This window comes from Ailuropoda melanoleuca, chromosome 2 (assembly GCF_002007445.2).
Source record: "Ailuropoda melanoleuca isolate Jingjing chromosome 2, ASM200744v2, whole genome shotgun sequence".
Taxonomy (NCBI): Eukaryota; Metazoa; Chordata; class Mammalia; order Carnivora; family Ursidae; genus Ailuropoda; species Ailuropoda melanoleuca.
This window is the reverse complement of record NC_048219.1, coordinates 39,836,492-39,857,264: the sequence shown is the minus strand read 5'-3', so window position 1 is coordinate 39,857,264 and position 20,773 is coordinate 39,836,492. Positions and strand designations below refer to the sequence as shown.

At 41.8% G+C, this 20,773-nt stretch overlaps 1 protein-coding gene across 6 annotated transcripts in view; it reads right to left on the bottom strand.

Moving 5' to 3' along the window:
- Positions 1–1,362: 1,362 nt before the first annotated feature.
- PDE4B (phosphodiesterase 4B) overlaps positions 1,363–20,773 on the bottom strand; it is a 438,005-nt gene continuing 418,594 nt past the window's right edge. For all 6 annotated transcript variants that reach the window (XM_019804216.2, XM_019804217.2, XM_034653634.1 and 3 more), the window contains 9 exons: positions 19,881–19,974; positions 13,834–14,012; positions 12,483–12,581; positions 12,172–12,336; positions 9,778–9,877; positions 7,710–7,864; positions 7,480–7,602; positions 6,586–6,768; positions 1,363–3,667 (listed from right to left, as the gene is read on the bottom strand). In XM_019804216.2, the coding sequence (XP_019659775.1) occupies positions 3,302–3,667; positions 6,586–6,768; positions 7,480–7,602; positions 7,710–7,864; positions 9,778–9,877; positions 12,172–12,336; positions 12,483–12,581; positions 13,834–14,012; positions 19,881–19,974 (1,464 nt within the window). In that variant the 3' untranslated portion in view covers positions 1,363–3,301. The remainder of the gene's footprint in view (positions 3,668–6,585; positions 6,769–7,479; positions 7,603–7,709; positions 7,865–9,777; positions 9,878–12,171; positions 12,337–12,482; positions 12,582–13,833; positions 14,013–19,880; positions 19,975–20,773) is intronic.

Here is a 20,773-nt window from a genome sequence, read left to right as displayed (position 1 = left end):
TCCTGGGATCGAGCCCCGCATTGGGATCCTTGCTCAGCGGGGAGCCTGCTTCTCCCTCAGCCTGCTGCACCTCCTGCTTGTGCTCTGTCTCTTTGTCTCTGTCTCTCTCTCTCTCTTTCTGACAAATAAATAAATAAAATTGTAAAAAAAAAAAAAAAAAAGCCATAGCTCCAAGCATGGCTCTCTTTTCAGGAGCAGTAGCTCTCCACTCAGATTGCACGTAGGATTACCTGGGGGAGAATTTTAAATATCTGGTTCCCAAAGCTCTTGGTGCCCAAGACCAATTCAAACAGAATCTAGGAGGGTGGGTGGGACCCAGCCATTAATATTTTTAAAAAAAATATTCTCCAGGTGATTCTCATTTGTAGCAAGGATTAAAAATCATTTCTCTATAGAAAAATACCTGCACATATTTATAAATATTTATAGCTGTGGACATTATAAAAGTCACACCTGTGACTATGCTAACCAATTCACTTTTGTTACTTAGTCTGTAAGAGCTCAGGGATGGTGGGCGTGGAATCAGAAATCAAGGATGGTAGCTAGGTGCTGCAAACATTAGCTCTGCATCCAGCAGACAGACTGGTTCTGCAATGTTGGCTCAACTTGTCTTTGTAAAGAAATTCAGTAACTTTAGTTTCTTGAGGGGAATTCTTCTAGAGCAGACCCACTTACTAGTTCACTGTTCCCTATGGTTAAAATATTCTGATTCTTGTTTGTGGCCCTCCTCACCACACACACACACACACACACACACACACACACACACACACTTCTTAGGATAACATTTTTTAAAGCTGATTTTAAAATTTCAACAAAGCATTGAAGTATTCTGCGTATGATATTTCTACAGCTCTTTCCAGAAAGAAAAGCATAACCATATGATCAATAGGAGACTCCATGAATCACCGAAAAGACCATGAGAGTCAACCACGGCTCTGTCAATGGCGCTTGAAGATGACTCTTTGGACCTCAGATTCTTCATGTGTCAAATGAATCAGTGGGACCATCTGACTACATGAAGCTCATGTTCTGTGATTCTGTGATTCATTTTTCTGGAGGACCCAGCCAAGCTGGAGATTCCCTTGGTTTATCTAGTGGATTAAACGTTTCAGATTCTTAAAGTGGTTTGTTTACTTTTCTTTAACCACCTCCCGCATCACTGAGCTGTGCGGATATTTGCTAAGAACATGTGAAATGTTCCAAGCTACGGGACTTTTTGGACACAGATTCTGAAACTTCAGTTGAGAGGTTGGTCAGGCAAAGTGGTTGGTTTTCTTTGTGGGGTAGGGTAGGAGAGAAGAGAAAGAAAGATCTGCTTTTAATAGGTCAGAACTAACAGCAAAATAATTGGGCCTACAGTCTAATCTAATCATGCTTTTGTTTATTCACTTCATATAAAAGTCTCTTACGAATGCGTCTGAGCACAATATATAATAATACTACAACATACATTGTGAGAAACGTTTGAAAACAAGAAAGTGTCCACCTGAAATAATGCAGTGTTCATAGACATACACACCCATTGGTCATGCACATTTGTGCCATTTCTTTAACTAGTGAGTTACAATGCTGAACTGAAAGCGTGGAATATATTTTACAAATGGAGACTGAAGCCAATAAGAGGGCTAAGAAGTGTTACCAGAAGCTTCACATTTGCATAATTTACTATATCAGTTCACATTTTATTATAAAATTCACATTGTTTTATTGTGTTTGTTTTTGTAATTAATTGGAACATGGCATTCCTGCTTAATGGCAGGCAGGAGGCTTTTGCTTCAAAGTCAGTAGTTTGGGAAACTCCGAAGAACCATCTGTGAGCAAAGGTAGTGTTGCTGTTTAAACCAAAGCCACGATTATAGCAGGACCCAGTTACAACCCAACTCATGCGTACACAGATTTGGATAGAACGTGGGTGAAAACTACATCCCCTTGCCCCCTACCCCTATCAAACCATACAAAAGTAAAAGCTCAGTATAAACCATTTAGTATCGAATGTGAGAATCCTGTTGCCAAAACTGGTTCACAAAGGGGTTGTGTGGTATGAGCAACTCAGACAGGGAAGAGGGCAGACCATCTCAATAAAAGCCCACAAATGTCCTCACCAGGGCGGGGGGGGTCGTATGTCTCTCTTAAGCGACGTCCAGGTTATATAATACACAATACAAAACGTTACAAGAAAAGTCGCAACTCTTAGGCAGAGTTTTCTACACAAATATAACACCACCATTGGCAGGCAATGTTAGATATATAAATTAATAACTTACAAAACATTACATTATATACATGAAGTAATAAATATACTGTTATAAACAGAAATGGAGGTGTTAGCGCAGAAGGCAGTGCAAGAGAAAGACGGCAGCATCAAATTGAAAACGGTGTGTCACTGGGTAGAGAGCGATGTGGGGGAGGGGACAGGAGGGGGGGCGTGCAGCGCCCAGTGGCTCAGGGCTTCGGGACACAACATGGCGCACTGCCTAATAGAGCTGAATTTTACACAGACTGTTACTGGGAACGACACGACTACCCCTTCCTACCTCTTCGTTTGTTCACTTTTATTCTGTTTGCAGCGTAAAAAGTGAAGTTCTAAGAGGAGAAAAAAATACTGCTATAAGCAGGCAGACAGAGATAAGTTATACAGGCAACTGTGAAGCTGGATGGGATGGGAGCGGAAGGAAGTAGAATGTGGTTATCCTATTTGCAAAAGTAATTGCAGTAAAGTGAAAGATATTGCCCAAGAAAGAAGGAAGACCATTTTCTTTCCTTTTTTTTTTCCCCAGAAAGACTCAAAAAAGATTATGTCACCTTTGAATGCTTCTCTGTGTAGAAGTTGATACTAAACTCTAGGTATTCAACAAGCATTTTAAAGACGTGAAAATGTTTTACAAAAAAGGCACACAGGTTGGCAGACAAGGGGACAGGTGAACAGATTTATAAATGAAGTTATTAATCAGTCAGTTCAGTCACTAGAGGGGACAGATTCCCAAAACTTAGTGCAGAAAAATCTCTCAGTTTTGTGTCTTCCATTTTCCAGCCATTTACTCAGGATCTGATCTTGGCCTCCAGTACCAGACAAAGCTTCAGCTCTCCACTAAGCTTGCAAACAAGGCAAGTCAACCGTGGGATTTTCTGAACTGCTGTTTGCTTCACGGTCTCGCATTCTGGCTCCAAACTCAAGTAACTGGAAAGGCCACATGGCCCTTGTCCCGTGCAGGCCTACGCCCCCGTGATGGGCTGGCCCTACCATCCAGCTGGCATGCTTGTCAAAGGTGGAATGTTCATCTCCACATGGAGAAGGCGATTATGTGTCGATCGGGGTCTTGTCTTCTGCCCCAGTGTCTCCATCAGTCTCTCCTAGTGAATCCCTATGGTCGGGGTCGATCACACAAAGTGTCTTTGTGCTGCTGAAATAAGTGTGACCCTCTCCCTCTTTGTCAGGGCCTTCGGAATCCTCCTCCTCAAGGGTCAGTTCAAACTGAAACTTCTCCATCAGACCCTGACAGTCTCTGTTCTGCTCGTCCAGTGGGGGCGAGGGACTCTGGGGTATCATGCTTTGATACCAGTTCCTGTTATCTTCTAATGTGTCCAGAATGTCCTGGGCATCAGGCTGCACCAGATCTGCCCAGGTCTCCCACAGTGGATGCACGATGTAGTCAATGAAACCGACCTGGAAAAAAAATAAGGTTACATATCGATTATTATGATGGGCTCTTGAAAACCAAACAAGCTGTCCTGCTTTCTAGACAAAGAAAGAGCCACAAGAAACCAAGAGAGATCAATAATGATGGATTCCCCAATTTGAGCATACACTATACGGTACACCCTGCACTGGATGTAATATATACATTATTGCTCTTATGTCCGAAAGTATTGTTACCCGTACTTTACAAAGGAGGAAACTAAGACTCACTGAGATGAACTATCTTGTCAGAGATCACAGAGCCAGTAGGTGGTAGAGCTGGGACTTCAACCCAGTGTTGAAGCCTGTGTTTGTCTCACTGTAACTGACTACTTTTCCTCTTCTGTGTGCCAGATAAGAAGTCTGGATGTAACCCTGGCTGGGAATGACTTTGTCACTACTTGGATTCTGTGAGTCATTCTCCGAAGAAGGAAGCTCCAGGTCTAATGAGTTCTGACTCAAGATTCTTTCCCTGATAAATTTAAAATATGCCGCTGTTCCAAAATGAAGAGGAGACAGCCCCTGACGACTCTGAAATCTCTCAAGTTCCGTGGAATGCTTTTGTTTGTAGATGACTTTGGTAAAACATCTGAAGATACTTCTAGTGCCTAAACAAACAAATATCCTCTCTGTGGACATGTCTGCAATTGTCTTAGATCCACAGGGTACAGTCACTTCCATCAGGAGAAAGGAGGGAAAATAAAAACAATTAAGCAGTTCCTTGCTAGTGTTCCTGTGAATAAATACGAGGCTTATGGCTCTGTTATGGTTTACACAGGGGCTATGCATCCTGCATGAGCTGGCTCCGTGGCCTTATGCTGACCTCCCCATTGTCGGACAAACAGGAAACACTGGGGGTGGGAGCAGGTTGTGAAAAAGAATAGGCAGTAGTTGAATGAGGGAATGGAATTCCCCTGTCCTGGTCTGGGGGGCTGGAGAGATGCTGGGTCTGGATTTGGAGGTAAATGAGCAAGAGCAACGTATATGCATCCATGGGACATGGTACAGCTGTTCCTTCCACACTACTGGAAAGCTTTCCTGTAACAACATTCTGGTTTTCGGCAAATCATTCAATATATCAAAGTTCCTATGTGACTCTCTTATATCTGTATCTACCTATAGCTATATATTTCTATCCTCTATCTAGCTATCTATCTATCTCATTGCCTATCACCTATCTATCATTTATCTTCTCCTCCCTGGTGCTTCCTTAGTCTTAACATAACTCACACCAAAGTCGGTGACATCTCTGATCTGCGCTGGTTACGTGAACTTGACTGCAGATGATTCAGATATTTCTCTTGCTTCCACCCAATCCCTTTTCCTCCCTTTTCCTTCTTTATGTGTATTTAATCGATTTTAGAGACTATTTTCAAGGTGTTTTCCAGGGACCTGAAAAAACAAGCCAAGGCAATGGAGAAAATGGAATCAACTGAACACCGTGCAGTCGTTTCCGTTCTTTATTTGTTTTGCTTCTGCTAAATGCTCAGCACTTTTTTGAAAGGTAGCCTCTAGTTGCTTATTTGCTGGGCTCCGGGAGGAGAGAGCTCTACAAATCCTAAGAGCACCTTGTCAAGGGCTTTATTGCCAGGCGACTCAGACAATGCTTGCCAGAGCCCATCTGCGGGAAACACCAGAGTGGACAATGATGTCATGGCAACAGGGAGACCTGCCTACGGTGATGGAGAGTGAAGAGCTCTGGGCAGAGGGTAGCTGGGTCACTCAGGAACTGGTGAAATGAGCCAAGGGGACAGCGTCTCCACCTGATGCACTGGAAAAGCAGCCACTGTATCTATTTCACAAAGCTGTGTGGGGGTTCAAATAGGACAAGGTCTGGGAAAGTGTGTGGAAAACCACATAGAACACCATATAAATATAAAACATCACTGTTGATAATAAATGGGCATTATCCTAATTGACTAATTAACTAACAACTAATTGAATTAAGGTTTTAGGGAATTTGAATTGGCCCTGACAACTGAATGTTAGGATGCATTTTTATAGCTTATTAGAATTTTAGAGCACTTTCACAGATTTCAAACTCATTTGACCGGGTTTCTTTAAAAAACAACAAAAAAACAACTGCAAGGGAACTCTGCATCAATTACAAGTATACGTAAGTTTGGGGGTAGCAGGTAATGGGGAAATAGGATAAACACTAACAAAAAGCATCCTTCATGGTTTTGTGATAAAGACCTGGCATAGCCTATAGACCCATTCTTACTCAGGACTACTTGGCTCAAGCCATTTGTTGCCCTGAAAAAAAATAACATTTCAGCATGCCCTGAACACTGATACTTTCTAGTATCAGCTAGAGGTATCCGAGGCATTTCTGCGTCCCCGGCCTTCAGCATATCGTCCCCAGTCCTCGGCGCACAGGGAATTTGTAGCTTTGGACACAACCCAAACATGTCAGCGTGTTCTCAGAGGTAGAGAAGCAACCTTGGAAGGGGACACAGGACAGGGCGTCGGCTGTGAGGTAGAACAGGTATGCGGAATGAGATTCACCCTTGGCAGTGCACTTGATTACGGAGAGACAACAGACGGGGGCGGGGGGCGGGGAGGAAGCAAGGATGAAGAGTTGAGCTCCTGGATAAGGACAGGGATAAGAGAAACCTGCAGGGATGGGGGGAGGCAGCAGCTCTGAGTTCAGTCAGCCGGATTTGCTAAGGTCATAGACAACTCTCTAAACTGCTTGAGAATACACAGACCAAACTTCGATGAGTTTCCGAGGACAGCTTTGCCTCCACCCTGTGAAATTGAGTGTAATGGAGAAGGCAAATGAGTCACAAACAGAATGGAACTAAATGGGTTGCTGCTTCCTTAGAACTTCAGAATTAGATAGACCCCTCCAGTTCTACAATCGGCAGAGCTCACAGGAACTTTGCAAATTTCATATTAGATACCTGGGATTTTTCCACAGAAGCCGTGTGCTTGTCGCACATTGGGCTAATCTCCATTCCCCTCTCCCGCTCTTTGTCTCCCTGCTGGAAAAATTCCTCCATGATGCGGTCTGTCCATTGCCGATACAATTCCAAGGACTTGGTGGGGTTGCTCAGGTCTGCACAGTGTACCATGTTGCGAAGGACCTGGAATCATCAAGTTTTGAAAATCCCATAAAATACAGCGTAAATACTACCAGAACATCTCATGTCTCTTGTACTAGTACATTTGGTACCAACCCCAAGAATGTTTTAGTTGCATCATAATTGTGGTGTGTGGACCAAAAAATGGTATTACAGTGACGCTGGCCAGACTTGGTTATTTACCATTATAGAAGTCCTGAAAGGGAAAATGTGTGTCTTCTCGGACTGACAGTCACTGAATGTAAAAATTGAAAGGGACATTAGAGGTCAAATCCTGCCATCGTTTCCCTTCCCCAATTTGGAAAAAATGCAAAGAATTACTCAAAGTAGATGTCTTCATATTTTCCACTTGTGGAAAGAGACCAGCTGATGGCAGTTTGTATAATCAAAACAGACCTAACAATCTTCAAGTTGATGGGATTTATATCCAAACTCGAGCTTTTGGGACCAGCAGTCACGTATCCCCTATTACAAATGAATTTTGCCATTTATTTTTAGAACTCAGCAATTCAATAAATAGGGTTATGTTTTTCTTCATAAATTCGAGGATAAACTTCAATGTCCATTTTCCTTAGCTTGTTCTTAAAATAAGCCCAAGTCGTAATAATAACCAGATATGCGACTAACTGAACCCATGTTTGTTTTCATTTCTTAACTGTTGTTTGGTTTAGTTTGGTTTGGCTCTGTGTTAAATCAAAGGCTTTCATCAAATACCTGTATGCGATCTGTGTAGTTGTCCAGGAGAAGAACACCTGAACTTGTAACTTTCTTTGTTTCTACCATGGTCTTCAGGTCTGCCAGCAGGCTCATATGTTTGGACATATCAGTTGCTAACACCTAGGGTAAAAGGAACACGAGTCTCAGGAAACTCAGTTTATCAGAGAGAATGGCGTTTCTCCTTCTGGGAAGGGAAAGTAAGTGAAGGGTTCAAAAGGAAGTCTTACCATATCGATAACCATTTTCCTGAGGGTCTGGCGCTGCCTCTTGGTAAGATTCTGGAAGATGTCACAGTGTTCTTCCTGCAGCAGTTTGAAGCCCACGGCAAGGTGATGGTTTTCCAACACAGATTCGTCATTATACATCAAAGCGAGTTCTGAATCTAGTAAACAAGGGGAAATGATGACTTAGTAAGAAAGGGACAGAATTCCAATGTTGGCATGACCTCAGTGTGAAATCAGAACCAGTTCTCTCCAAATGATGTCAGGAACCAAGATCCACATGTCATTTCTCATCAGAGAAACCGTTTCCCTCTTTAAGGGAAGTAGTCCGTTTCCAAGCAAAACACGCTTGTCGCAGATGTGGGTGCCTAAGCTTTCTCTCTGACTAAAATTCACGGTATTTTAAAATCCTTTTTCTCCTTCTTCATTTCAGATGAAGAATTTAACATTAGGTCAGTTCATTTCCAAGCAACTAAACCCTATTTTTATCTCAGTTTGTAATTTCCTTTATGTCTTCACACATTTTGTGCTTTGGAAAGGAAGAAACTGAAAACGCCACTAAACTTTATCCTATGTATTAGGATTTTCAAACTGTTTCACTTTTTTGTAGATTCCCCAGTCTTGTCCATTGTGACTTTTTGATTTTTCAAGGATGATAACTGTGTGAGTGTGAAATTTTATTTTATCCACATAATTTAGCTCTTTGGAGCTTTCTACAAATATGGCAACAAAACATCAATAGTTTTTCAGAACAATCTGGATGTCAGAGTTTCTGTCCTCTGGCCCTATAAGTCAGAAATAGTAACATCTGGATACCTAAATGATAGCTTCCAGCCTGCCATTCACACAGAAGAATCAGACATCTTTTGTTAGGCAGAGCCCTGGTCTGCACTGGAGAATACGGCCAACAAATTCCGGAAGGAACATTTTCTCTTAATAAAGAATAATAGCCTTTGGTGATGGTGATGATGGTGGTGTGGTGACAGGTTACTCATTGCACATGTTGTCACTCATATACCATTGCTTTAACTGTGTTCTTTGTGTTACATCCTCAGAATACGTGGCCCTGTTCACCCTGTGATCAAACCCAGCTTGGCAAACTGGCTGTATATGTTCTAGTGCTTTCTGTGGCTGTAGCAGAAAGGCCATTTTTTCTGTGTGAAGCTAACTGGCCAGTATATAGATTGATTTGTGACACATACTCTGCCAGCTGACACAACCCAATAGCCAAGTAGTTGCCCAAAGTTAATATTCTTTCAGTAGAAGAACGAGGTTAGAAATGAATCTACCCCACATCCAGATCATGCAGACATTCTGATGATGAAGCAGGACAGGGACTCTTTTATAGCCAAGTAGCACAAACATTTCCATAAAACCATCAGGACTTGATGTTAATCATGACCACAACTGGATAGCTAATATTCTCAGAAGAAAAAGTACTGAGATTTTTAGCATTTAGAAATAGTGCACTAACAGAAATTCATGGATTTTCATTGGCATGGATACTGAACACTTTCAGCATGACAAAATCACTGAGTATAGCTTGCGATCATAAGGCTGGACCAGCGCTAAATGTCACTGGGGTCATCTTCCCTACTATAGACCAAGCATTCCAGTGCTTTCTTTGGAGTCTTATTTCTTTTTGGAGGTTCCCATGCTCATTTGGGCCTGCTCATTTTGGGCCTCCTCAGTAGAGAGGGACACTAGTGAGTCGCATCATTCTATGTGAGAGTCCTGCATAACACTGAAAATCGTTATCACGTTATCCCCAAGCCTTTCCTTGTCCTTACTGGATAATTCCACATCTGTTACTCTTTCCTCATGTATTGTATTTTCCAAATGTTGAGTACTTTTTATGGCTCCCCTCTGACCCTTCCCAAGTTCTCTATGCAGCTCAAAAATTATGTTGCCAGACTGGACACAGTATCCAGGAAAGGTCTGACCAGCCTAAGTGGAATGGAAGGATTACCTCATTATTACCCTTATTATCATCCATAATGAAAACATTAGGGGGGGGGAATGAAGCAATGAATCATACAATTATCTCAAATGACTGTTCTAGTAGTGAACTCACTTGTGTTGATGAGAAACTGGTTGGAGACTCCAGGGTGATCAACGTCATGGATAGCAGCTGCGAAAATGGCGGCCAGAATTTCCAAATCGGTGAAGACAGCCTGCCGAGCAAAACGAGCACGTTTAACTCCATGTCCCACTGGCCTATCCTGCTTGTTCAGTTTCATATTAAAGTATCCCGTTTCATTCTTTTGAGAGAAGGATTGTTTGCTGAGGTACATATTGTCTCAATGCACAATTAAATGTAGATTCTATCCATCATCATAAGGTCTAGTGTGAAAGGGATGCTGGCGGAAGCCCACGCCCACATCAAGCTTACAGGAAGGCAGTAGCACCATGCTCGTGATGAGTGATCAGGTGGGGCCTGATGTTTGTTTGTTGGGTAAGTGGTACAGCAGAATGGTGCTTATGTAACACAAGCACATACAAGTCAAAAAAAGCAAGTCAGACTGGATCTGCTCTGAGATATAACAACATTCATGTTTTCAGGCTGAGTAACTTAAAGAAGAAAGGCTAAATTCTAAACTCATAAGACTGGCAATAAATTATTTCCCAAAGCTAAATTTGTAGTGTGGTCAGAAGCTTTCATATATTCATTCATTCATTCAATAATTCATCCATTCCTTCAATTCCTATCCACTAAATGTTTACTATGGGCCAGATCTGAGAACATTCCTAAGAAGGGAAACCTAATGCCCCACTGCTCTACTCCTTCATGCCATGTTGTGAAGCCTCTTCTGCCCCGACTTGTACACGATAACTTAAACCTAGTATTTGTAGAGGGATATATTCCTTCTGACTAAAAGGTCTTTCTTTGGCTGTAATGTCTTTCTTCATTCTCTGTGATTACTTAAATCTCCTGATCCTTCAAATGCCAGCTCAGTGTCCACCTCTCCTGTGAAGGCTAACTGCTTAAGGACACGTTGAGGTTTCCCTTCTCTAAACACTCGTGGCCCCCAGTGGTCAATTTCTGGCTACACAATAGGTATCCTATCAATAACAGTGGGTAGTTGATGAACAGTGTTGACCCACTCTATAATCCTTATACAGAACATACAAATAATACTGTCTCCTTCAGGGGATAAAACAGCCTCAGCTCCATCTCACTTTCCTATCTTCTTGGATTTCTTTCTCTCTTTTTTTTTTTTTTTGAAGATTTTATTTATTTATTTGACAGAGATAGAGACAGCCAGCGAGAGAGGGAACACAAGCAGGGGGAGTGGGAGAGGAAGAAGCAGGCTCATAGCGGAAGAGCCTGATATGGGGCTCGATCCCATAACGCTGGGATCACGCCCTGAGCAGAAGGCAGACGCTTAACCGCTGTGCCACCCAGGCGCCCCCTTGGATTTCTTTTCTCAGGAAATATGGAACCTAAACGATAGAGCTGGGGCCAGTTGAATCTTTCTTCACCTTCCAAACTGAACCTGTGAATCTGGTGGGGCTGGATAGGGGTTGACAAGTCCCCTTCTGTAGTGAGCCTACACATTCTGGAAGGACCTGACTACCGTTGCTATATGTCAAAGAAGAATATGGCCTGCTGGGCACATTGCTGCTAATATTGGTGCATGGAAATGCATTAATCTACTAAGGAAGGAGTCACAGCCACCTTCAGCAAGATGTCTAGCAAAATGGAACGTTGTTCCCCTTTGCTTCAGCATTATTAATTATAGATATTCAGTTCTAGATATTCACTTACTTTTTCTTCAACCCATAGAATCAGTTTTATGAATTCTTAGGAGAATAAGCCTATGGATGCTTACTCCCAATAGGAACTATATAAGACATTTTATAGTATATTTCTGTGCTATCCCTCACAGTGTTTGGGATGGTGTGGGCCTCTCAGATCAGGATATGCATATTAAGCATAAACTACATACTAGATGCTGAACTGGCCACTTACTAGATACTGGAGATGAATGAAAAATACAGCACCCTGGGGGCACCTGGGTGGCTTATTCTGTTAAGCGTCTGACTCTTGATTTCTGCTCAGGTCATGATTTCAGGATCATGAGATTAAGTCCCACGTCAGGCTCTGCACTCAGCAGGGAGTTTGCTTGAGATTCTCTCTTTCCCTCTCCCCTGCCCCTCCCCCCACTTGTGCGCACTCTCTCTCACAAATAAATAAATAAATCTTAAAAAAATAAAGCACCCTGTTAATTGCTTGATAATTAAACAATTTCAATCGTAAGAGACATAAGACAGAGTTACTCTGATATTCGAAAGCAGCGTAAGAAGAAGTGCCATTCGTTTTTACTAGCGACCCAATTGATGGATGCTATACATAATAAGGAACCAGCTCGAACACGTGCAATTATTTCTGTAAATATGTTACATGTTGCGTAGCACCTTTTAAAAGAGGATGGGCAGGTATGCAAACCAGATCATAACTACTCACATCTAATGCTGGCGTAGAAAGAAGAACATGGGTTGACTGGGCTACGTCAGCAGCGTGTAGGCTGTTATGATATGCCACGTCAGAATGGTAATGGTCTTCTAAAGTCATCATGTAGGTTACAAATGTATCAGATGAGATTTTGAATGTCTTTAGGAGGTCTCTTTCCTATGTAGTAAAATGGATTAGAAAATAAATAAGTGGATGTCCAAAAATGAGGAAAAAGTCAAATCAGGAAAGTAAACTGGGATGGAAAAAAAAAATCATAAAGAGCCATCGAATTCAATAAGCAATACTCTCGCCTTTTTACTCACCTGGAAGATGGCATACATGATGCAGGTGAGGGGCCTATTGTGTGAATAGCCAGCCACATTGAAGATGTTAAGGCCCCATTTGTTCAGGTCTTCCAGCTCCTGTAATCAAAATCAGAGGAATTTAGGAATAAGGCCAGTTTTGTTAGCATGCTTCATTATTTTTATTTAGTTTTTGGACAATGGCTGGCTAAGTCTTTAGAGTGTCTATTTAGAGTGTTCTAGTTGCAGGAAAATTTGAAAATGGAATGGCCTAGGAGGATGGGTATCCTCTTTATTTTAGTTACAAATTTCTGTATATTTTTTTCAGAAAAGGGAGAGTGTGCACCTAATATACAGATTTAGTTGCTGACCTGTATTTGCCACACATCAGTCCTCAACCAAGTTGCATTCAGAGGTAGCTGCAAGTGGCTAGGGTCCCTTTAGCTCCATTTCCCTGTCTCTCCTCTTCACTGATCACTGGCCCATTAGTAACTGCTAGAAAACCATCTTAGGGGAACACCTTTACCCTTTGGTTATTACCACAAAGGGCCAGGTCGGAGAAACTCAGTTGCTAGAATGCGCAGAAGTCAACCCTAACTTAATGTAAAAGGTCATGAAGAATGTCAACCATGGATTATTCTATCTTAGAGCTCTTGGGCCACAGATAGACCTGGGAGAAACATTATTTGGTCCTGTGTGGTGGGATTATTCCAAGATTATCTGATTAAAGGCACAATTTATTCCATTCTGAATTCTTGCCCAGAAAAAGGGATCTAGGCTCTCTCCAGAGGCCTGCCCCTTGCTCTAATGGCATCTCTCAGAAAGCCTCCCTGAATGTCTGTTTGCTCACAAGGAGCTCATTTCCTACTGTCACAAGGCTTCAAGGACCTCAGTGGTCACCTTAGACGACCCCCTAGGGGACGTGTGAATTCTTTCTGTGCCTTCCTCCATTGGTGGGGTTTGGACTCTGAGTCAGTGCAGTCGACCTCTCTCATTTCTTCTTTAGCTCTGCCAATCAGTACAGATTTTCCAAATAGTCCTTGGCATATAGTCCCAGATCTGTCCTCTGGGACAATTCAGTCCTGTCTCCTGGCCACCCTGTGGATTTTCCCAGTATGCCTTCGGTAGGATTCTCATTCATGAGGAACTTCCATTTACAAATCCAACTCTGAATTTAAAAAATTGGTCCTTTGTTGTCGGAAAAGGGTCTCAAATTCGGTGCCCAGCAATGGACAAAGAGGCCACACCAGCCGCCTTCTATAATTTAATCATAAAGCAACAATGATCACTGCTATTTTCTAATAGGTAGTTTTGGGCAGCTGCCTGCCGTAGAGCAGAGAGCTGCATGCACATGCCCCCAGCTCAGACATACCTTGGCCAGATGATCTTCGTTTTCCGTGTTGACGCCAAAGCGTGAGATGCTCGTATTGTTCAAGCTTGAACTATGCATCAGTTTTTTCACACCACTTATCTGTGTCATGAGTTGTTGCTTTTTCTTCTTCTCTCGGTCTTTCTGGGTTGGAGATGGAATCTCCACATCATTCTGCTTGTCTGCAACAAGGGGAAACATTTTTCAGCCCCTGCGTGCCAATGAGAACCCACTGCAACATCCAAAACAACTTCTAATGTCCTGTAATGGATTTTACATCTTATAAAGGACGGTCCTACCTTATCTCACTTGATCTCCAGGACAACCCTGGGAGCCCGATGGGAGAAATAGGAAAATTTTTTTGTTTCAATTTATTGCTAAATAAACTGAGGCCCAAAGGAGTGAAATAAGTTGTCCAAGCAGGACAGGTAGGACTCAATCCTCCACCTTCTATCTGTAGCATAATTTAGAATTACGCTTCTATATTTTCAAGGTAGGGCATCAATATGTACATGTAAATTTTTTTAATTAAATAACTTATATGGCTGTATAATAGAAAAGGTTCACGTAGCCAGGCCCAGGTTAATAAAAACAGGCTTTATGTTCTGCTCTTTTTATCATGTTTGTATTAATTTTTTTAATTTAAAAAATCCAAACAACTTTAACTGGATAAAACTTATCATTTCAGTTTAGATGAGCAGTCTGTAAGTTAGAGAAATAAATGGTTTATAATCTACAAATAATGACTTTAAGCCTTGGCTTATTACCACCATTTGAAGTTCAGAGGAAAAGTACATCAGTTTTACTTCACGCTTTATTTTTATTCATTCTGCTAATTAATAATAAACGATGCCTCTCGTTTGTCACAGGCATTAAATTTATTAAACTATTTATGCTTATTAAATATGTATGCTGATCTCATTTAATCGTTTAAAAATTTCTGCTACAAGGTAATAGAGCTACGATTAGGGACGAAAGTATCTACCTTCTCATAGAGGTTCTTCCCTTTATATCATGCTATTAAAAGTATCAGCAACCAAATATCCCATTTCACTTCACAGGGGGCTTTATCCTGAGTGCTTCTGAAAAAATGCATTAACTCTTTCAGGCCACAGTTAATGCATTAACTCTTGCCCGTGAGTGCCCGGAGGCAATCATTCATTAAAGTGCTCTAACAGCTACTTCACTGAACTAAATGACACCTGTGGCTGAAAGAGTTAATGCAGCTCTCAGAAGTTCCTACGTGTATCTCTGCTTGTTACAGTAAAAATCAGGACAAAGACGACTTCTCCATTAGAAAATGACATATTTCCAGATGGCATGCTGGGACCTAAACTATTTGCTTCCAACTCTTGCAAGATGATGGCATAGGTCACATGTTTCCCCCAGAGACCTCTGCCTGCTCCCAGGGCCCTGTGGACAACGTAGGAAAGCCGAGCCAGCACAGGGACACAGAAGCAGGGCCCTGGACATGTCAGCACCTCGAGCAAGGCTAGTCTCTCCCCCTAACATCCCCGTGTTCTCTTTAGGGTCCCGCAAGCGCTGAGCCTCTTCAGTCCATGGCCTTTGCCTGGCGAGGAATTTTACTGGTCATTTCAATTTGTTTAGGGGTTTCCAACCTGCATCAGCATCAGAAGTACCCAGGGAACTTTAGAAAATCACAGATTCGTGAGCCCTACCTGGTCCTACTGAACCAGTATGTTTCAAAAAGCTTCCTAAATGACGCTGACGATCAGAGCCAGGTTTGGGAACCAATAATAATCCCACACTCTCACTTTTCAGATGAAGTCAGCAATTTGTCCAAGCTCAAAGGGCAATTTATTCAACAGATATTTATTTTGCAATTACTCAGTTCCAGACACAGTGACTTCATAGCAGAGAACCCAGGCCTTGAAGTTCCTGTTAAACATTTCTTTCTGGTCTCACAATCTCTGGCAAAAAACACTATCTATTATGTTATTTCTGACATTACTTTTCTCTCTGTCACTTCACTCCTAATAATTATAACTTTTTGCTAAAACGAAAGGTCACGGTAGCCCCTGTCTTTTCCGATCCCATTCCTCACCATTCCTCACGTCTGGTTATCTAAGAGACTGTCCAATTCCCCTAGGCCACAGCAGATAGAGAAACCTCTAGTGGGCCTAGCAGCTTTCCCCCATGGTAACTAAAGATTTCTTGCAACAGCCAGTAATCGAGTGGAACCACTACTGCATCTGGAACATCACAGTAAAGAAGAAAGCCATTATTCACAGACAGCGCCAATTTGACATTAATGGGTGTTTCCCTATACAGGCAGGCACTGGAAGAGCTGATGGGTTTCCCTATTCTGAATTTCCTCTCTTAAAAGCTTAGCCGGGGCATTGTGGAAATAACCTGAAACACAGACTCAAAGAATCACCATAAACACTTAGTGGATTTATATTCACAGAATGGTTAGAATACAGTGGGGAAATAGTGGGCCAGCATAAAACAAAGAAACAAACAAACAAAACGAATGTAAAATATGGTCATGTCAAAACACTGTTAAGGGCATAATTTTTTTTAATAATTTTTATTTTGTTATATTAGTCACCATACAGTACATCCCCAGTTTTTGATGCGATGTTCCATGATTCATTATTTGCATATAACCCAGTGCACCATGCAGTATGTGCCCTCCTTAATACCCATCACCGGCCTATCCCAATCCCCCCACCCCCCTCCCCTCTGAAGCCCTCAGTTTGTTTCCCAGAGTCCATAGTCTCTCATGGTTCATTCCCCCTTGTTAAGGACATATAATTTGAAGTGCTTTTCTTACTAGAGCACGGCATTTGATCATGCAAATTTTCTAAGTTCTTATCCTTGCATCTTTGAAATTCTATGTTTTTGCTTTTGAGACGTAGTCAGGGATTTACAAGAACGAGCTTTCTCTGCCTGTAAAAATACATACTAAATTATAATATCATATCTAAATATCTTGCTTTGCCTATGCTCCCTTCCTGCAGATCCTGCCTTACTTCCTCGGGCCAGCAGCCTGGAGCTCATTCTCATGAAAAAGCATCAGTAAGTGCCTGCTTTCGCAAACGGACTCTTGCCTGCCTTTCGACTTATCCAGCTAGACACCATCCTCTTCGATGGAAACAGCACAAGTTTCACAGATCCTTGGAGTAGGGATTCCCTCCTTCCCGGATGACACATTTTAACATCCAATGGCTCTTATTGCAAAAATGCTCTTTAATTTTAAATTAAAGCTCGAAGGTCTTCCCATTTTTTGCTCACTGAGATGGCTGCCGTGCTCTGACAAGATTCTTTTATATTGCTGGGAAAGGTTAAAAACATATTTTATGTTTAGGTCCAACAATCATGATTCCTAAAGACTTTTCTCCAAAAGAATATAGCTATCACTTAAACGCCCTTTGATGTATTTTTCGTCTATATGGTCTCAATTCCTAACAATTCCTTCTTTCCTAGTTAAAGAAGTGACAGGGTATTTAGGTCTGGGAGTCAAGAGAGCAAAGCCTTAGTTCTGGCTCAGGGATATGGCAGCCAAGTAATCTTGATTAGGTTACTTCGCCTTTCAGGGCCTGTTTTCTCTCCCATAAAATGAGGAAATTAGACTACAAGGCTAATAAGGTCCCTTGTGGATCTGACAGTTTATAAAGAAGGCTTCATTCATGCTTCTCCAGGAATATTCCTCCAGGAATATTCACCCCACAAGATAGGATTAAGAGTTCCATGTCCCACATTTGCAGTTTGGAAGCAAGGTTGGTTGTTTGGTTTGTTTGCTTTTTAGGACTATCCAATTGCAACCCTACAGTCCATTATAGAGAATTCAGACTGCCAGGTATGTCTTAGCAAAACTGATCAACTCAGTCCATATCAGAGTCATAGAATGTTAGAGTCGGAAGGGATCTGAAATGTCGCCTGTTCCAGTGCTCCCATTGTACAGATGAGGCAACTGATGTATCTTTTGTTGATACAAGGGATTTTTTTTCTCCCTATATTTTCCCAAGAATATTTAAAATTTTAATCTGTCTAGTCTGTTTGATCAGGACCACCTTGTGCGTGCACGCGTGCGCACACACACACACGCACACACGCACACCCTCCTAAGGCTAAGTCTCTAAGAATTGAGATTCTAACACCTTCCCCCACAACCTGTTCTTGATAATTGAATTTTTGGAATAAGAAGAAGCCAAAAAATTGGTTTTCCTCGAGAGATGTGCCAAATTGCAAATGAAATATTCAAGAAAGCGTTGACATTTGCCTGCTCTTAAGATACACAGTGTTGACCCTGAGAGCTCAACTTTATTATCTTATCAGCTTTCTCACTTAATAGCTTATGATGATAAAAAAGAGATCAGCGTGCTAAACTGCCCTTGCCGTCCTTGGCAAGGCGCTGGTGAAAGCTACCACAGGTGCACAGAGCTGCTTCCGTGCTGTCTTGGACGACAAAGGGCCCCTGCAGCTTTACTCCAGCCTTGAGAGTCTCTCCCGAGACGACAGACAAGCCCCGGCATCTTAAAACGCAATGTTTGTGAGAACAAAAATGAGTTCTTGCAATACTCGACTTTGTTCTTCTCTCCCACAGTCATTAACCTGGAAAATGTACGACTCCCAGTTTATGAAAAATAATTGGGTGTTGCACAGAACAGAGTACGTCTGACAGGGACAGTGGAAGATGTGTGTCTTCAAAGGAATGAAGGGGGTATGATGGAGAAAAAAGGATCCGTGTGTAACACTTGCTGTTCAATTAGATTCTAGCGGCCTCTCGGAGCTAGGCTACATGAAAATTCTTCTCCTTTGTTCCCTGACAAAGGTGTTGTAACTGCGCTGCAGAAAACCAGGTGTGGAAGGCAAACCCCCCCCACCCCGAGGAAACAGCAGGGAAGGCACTTCATCGTGCCCCTGCCCGCCTGCTGCCTGGTAATGCCACGCGCTCTGCACTGGGCTGATCAAAGACTGATCGGCTGACAGCAGAAACCGCTTTGGAATTCGAGAAATAGGACTGATTTTTAAAAATAAAACCAGAAGAGAGAGGTGTGTGTTTCCATAAGGCCCCAAAGCAAATGGTCATAGATTTAATGAATGTGTCTCGATGCCAAAAAGAAGGGAGGTGTGAAGTCCAGCTGTAAGAACAGGTTGGTTCCCTGCATAGTGGAGTTCTAGAAAGGGGCATAATTCAGCAGTATTTGAAAGTCAACAGAATCAGAATCTAAAGGCTACCTTTAGATTAAAGTACAGATTTGCATATTTTGCAGGTCTTACTAAAGAAAAATATAATCCAAATAGGTTCACAATACAGTAGAATGACTTTAAACCTGAGATCAGAAATCCCGAGTAATCCAACAGGATGCCTGACAGTAGCTGAGGCTCTGTGATGCAAACCTTTTCTGACAGTGTCAGGTGTTACATACCAGCAATGTGACAACAGAGCACAACAGATAAAAATCATCAGATCCGGAAGATAATGATACAGCTTGCAGAAAGCCAAATCTTTCAGAGATAGGAAGATTCTTTTCTTCCCATTGATCTTTAAGAAATAACTTAGCAAAGCAATAGTCAAATTACTTCCAAAGCTTATTCCCATGGGTCAAATCAACACACCGTTATTTTCCAACCATATCTTTTACAAACCACCTAAGAGGAAATCTTTTGCTCCAAGTCCAGTTATTGGAAGAATGTAAAGAATACTATGTCAGAAGAGCCATCAGACTGGTCCCTCAAGTTTGGATGACTGGCCGGGCTCCACCCCCACCCCTTTCAGAGGTCTTGGCCAAGATGGAAGTGGGTGGGTGGATAAGGGGTGACCTGAGGTACATAGAAATATAATCAGCCTATAATAACCTTCTGTCTTTGATGTCATTCTTTTCTCTCTCTCTTTTTTTTAACGTCTTCCTTCCTTATTTTTTTTTTTTACCTTAAATGTTGTCTCCTTAGTTCTTACTTGAAATGGCTTTTTCTATGACTTGACCCCATTCCAAACTCACATAGGGAAGTTGCTGATGGGTTGCAGAGATTAATACTGAAAAATCTCAATTATGGGCCAGGTTTCCCAGTTAATATCTTACCTAAGAAAGTATTTGAAATATATTCAGAAACCTGGTTCCCTGATCGGCTCATCTCTGAGAGGTGTGTCAGCTCCCGGTTCAGCATTCTTTTGAACTGTATATAAAGAAGAAAAATGTATTAATCACCTAAAAACTAGCAAACGATCATTTAAGATGTTTTCAACTTTACTAAGAACCAGGAGATCGGAGGAGCAGATACCATTAAATAAATGCTACTGCTTCTACAAAACACCCCCTTAACGCGAAATCATTCCATCGTCACCTTAGGGAAAAAAGAGGTTTTCCTAAGATTTCTTAGAATTAACATTTGATTTCTTCTGAAGATGCAAACATAGGAAAAGGAATTTTAATAGAGGTCAAGATCATTCCACTTGAAAATGTAACAACTCTTAAAACATATTTATTGGAAATTAACTCGAAAAAAAGAATAGGATTAAAATACAGCACAGTCTACTTAAAAACGATGTAAAATAGCATGCCCTTATTACACGGTAAGCAGCCTCCGTGGGCTAAGGGATAACACAAATTACATCATTACAGATGTTTTCTACTTCACCGAAAGCATACAGAGGTACATGTTTCACATTCTATCAAAGACACATAACAGAATCAAATTAACCCACCTTGATGTAACCCCAAGATACAGATAACAAATAGTTTGCCTCAGGCATTTTGGAATGCTCTCCTTGCCACAATCCACAAATCCCTTTGAAAGAATTCACTGTTCTGAGAGAGCACCCCCGAAAAGGACCGGGAAAGCCGAGCAGGAGCAGATTCAGTGGTAAAATAATCAAAACTTAGAAAAGACAAAGTCTCCAAAATTTAGGGCATTTCCTAATCCAAACAAAGCCCATCTTCGCACTCCATTCTTACAAGAAGCCTATGCTCCCTGC